The following is a 2,348-nucleotide window of genomic DNA, read 5'->3' on the forward strand; positions in this document are numbered from 1 at the left end:
CAATAACAATAACAATAACAATAACAATAACAATAACAATAATAATAATAATAATAATAATAATAATAATAATAATAATAATTCAGTCTCTTACTTCATTTTCATCAGTGACATTGACATCAGCTTTATACTCCAGTAGTAGTTTAACTACTTCTGTATATCCTTCAATACATGCCATACCAAGTGGTGTACGCTAACATGATGATAATAGTAATAATATTATTATGTCTCTTACTTTTTGTATATTAGTGTGATTGATATTAGCTACACCATGCTTCAATAACAGTTCAGCTACTTGTGTATATCCTCTTAAACAGGCAGTACCAAGTGGTGTATTCTACATAATAATAATAATAATAATAATAATAATAATAATAATAATAATAATAATAATAATAATAATAATAATAATAACAATAATAATAACAATTGGTTAATTGTACTTTTTAAATTACCAAAATAATTGCTATAATAATTACTGTAGGATGTCACTAAAATGTCTCTTACTTTAAGACCATCAGTGACATTGACATCAACTCCACCTTTCTTCAATAGTAGTTCAACTGCTTCTTTAGATCCTCCAATACAAGCCATAGCAAATGGTGTACACTGCATAATAATAAAATAATAATAATAATAATAATAATAATAATAATAATAAAATAATAATAATAATAATAATAATAATAATAATAATAATAATAATAATAATAACAAGACACCTGTGGTGCATGACCTTGCCTCAATAACTGTTAAAAAGAATTAATTGAAGATTGAAATTATTTTTGCTAACACACACACACACACACACACACTAACATGACAATTGCACTACCCTTGCCTATATGCCTACTGAATGAATGAATAAATGACAGACAAGCAACAGTAGTTCCTCCTTGCCTACATGCACAAAGAGTGGGCAAGGCCAATAACAATAACAATAATAAAAGGGAAAATACCAAAAATAAAGAATGAAAAAACAAAAATTAACAAAAGTTAATGATAATAACAACTTCTATGTTTTTACTTCTTTTGTATTAGTGTGACTGAGATCAGCTCCATGCTTCAGTAGTAGTTCAACTATTTCTGTATGTCCTTGATGACAAGCAATGCCAAGTGGTGCATCCTACAAAATAATAATTGTAAAAAATTAATAATTATGTTCCTTAGCTACATTGTCATCATCAGCCACATTAAAATCAGCTCCATGCTCCAGCAGTAGTTCAACTATTTCTGTATGTCCTGCTATACATGCCATAACAAGTGGTGTACGCTAAATAATAATAATAATAATAGTTATTATTATTATAATAATAAAATTTATTAATTACTGTGTCTCTTACTATTTGTTTATTAATATGATTGACATTAGCTCCATGCTTCAGTAGTAGTTCAACTACTTGTGTACTTCCTTTTACACAAGCCATACCAAGTGGTGTATCCTACACAATAATAACTCAAACTAATTGCTGTCTCTAGCTAAAGTAGGGACACAAGTCTCTTTTTCTGAGTGTCACTGACACAAGCATAGAAGTGAACTCAAACAAATAAATAAATATTAAATATATCCTTTACATTGTCTTTATCAGTGTGATCAACATTAGCCACACCATGCTCCAGTAGTAGTTTAACTATTTCTGTATGTCCTGGTATACTGGCATTACAAAGTGGTGTAAGCTACATAATAATAATAATAATAATAATAATAATAATAATAATAATAATAATAATAATAATAAACTTTTCTCTCTCTCTCATGTCTTTCTCTCTCATCTTTATTCTTCTTTTTGTTTCTTCTCTCCTTTCCATTTTTGTGATTATGGGTTTCTCCCCCTTTTCCCACATCTCTCTTTCTCTCTCTCATAATAATAATGATAATAATAATAATAATAATAATAATAATAATAATAATAATAATAATAATAATTCAAAGTCTCTTACTTCATTTTCATCAGTGACATTGACATCAGCTTTATACTCCAGTAGTAGTTTAACTACTTCTGTATATCCTTGTATACATGCCATACCAAGTGGTGTACGCTAACATAATGATAATAGTAATAATATTATTTTGTAGTACGGTGTGTGGGCGGATCAAAGGTGGCGCCAGACTCCAGTGCTACAACTTCAATAATGCGCATGGTAGGAAAATGTAGCACTGTTTGGTAGGGGTGGGCGATATTGAAAATTTTAAAACGATACAATAATATCGATATTTTCATGAATATCGTTTGATATCGATACTAGATTTCGATATTTTTATGACCACGCCCAATAAGTTTCAAGTACCATTTCCAGGAAAAACTATGATTTAGAAAAGCCATTATTACTCTCATTTAACCTGTTTT

General features: G+C 28.6%; 1 protein-coding gene across 1 annotated transcript in view; it reads right to left on the reverse strand.

Moving 5' to 3' along the window:
• The window catches only part of LOC100631839 (ankyrin repeat domain-containing protein 50-like), a gene marked incomplete at its 3' end in the record, with an annotated part of 9,553 nt that extends 7,503 nt beyond the window's left edge, over positions 1–2,050 (reverse strand). Inside the window, exons 1-8 of the mRNA XM_020004376.1 lie at positions 1,942–2,050; positions 1,576–1,677; positions 1,344–1,442; positions 1,175–1,273; positions 1,028–1,126; positions 508–609; positions 236–337; positions 89–193 (exon numbers count right to left, since the gene is read on the reverse strand). Of these exons, the coding sequence (XP_019859935.1) occupies positions 89–193; positions 236–337; positions 508–609; positions 1,028–1,126; positions 1,175–1,273; positions 1,344–1,442; positions 1,576–1,677; positions 1,942–2,025 (792 nt within the window). The remainder of the gene's footprint in view (positions 1–88; positions 194–235; positions 338–507; positions 610–1,027; positions 1,127–1,174; positions 1,274–1,343; positions 1,443–1,575; positions 1,678–1,941) is intronic.
• Positions 2,051–2,348: the final 298 nt, after the last annotated feature.

The sequence above is a fragment of the Amphimedon queenslandica genome, unplaced genomic scaffold (genome assembly GCF_000090795.2).
Source record: "Amphimedon queenslandica unplaced genomic scaffold, v1.1 AMPQUscaffold_12242, whole genome shotgun sequence".
Taxonomy (NCBI): domain Eukaryota; kingdom Metazoa; phylum Porifera; class Demospongiae; order Haplosclerida; family Niphatidae; genus Amphimedon; species Amphimedon queenslandica.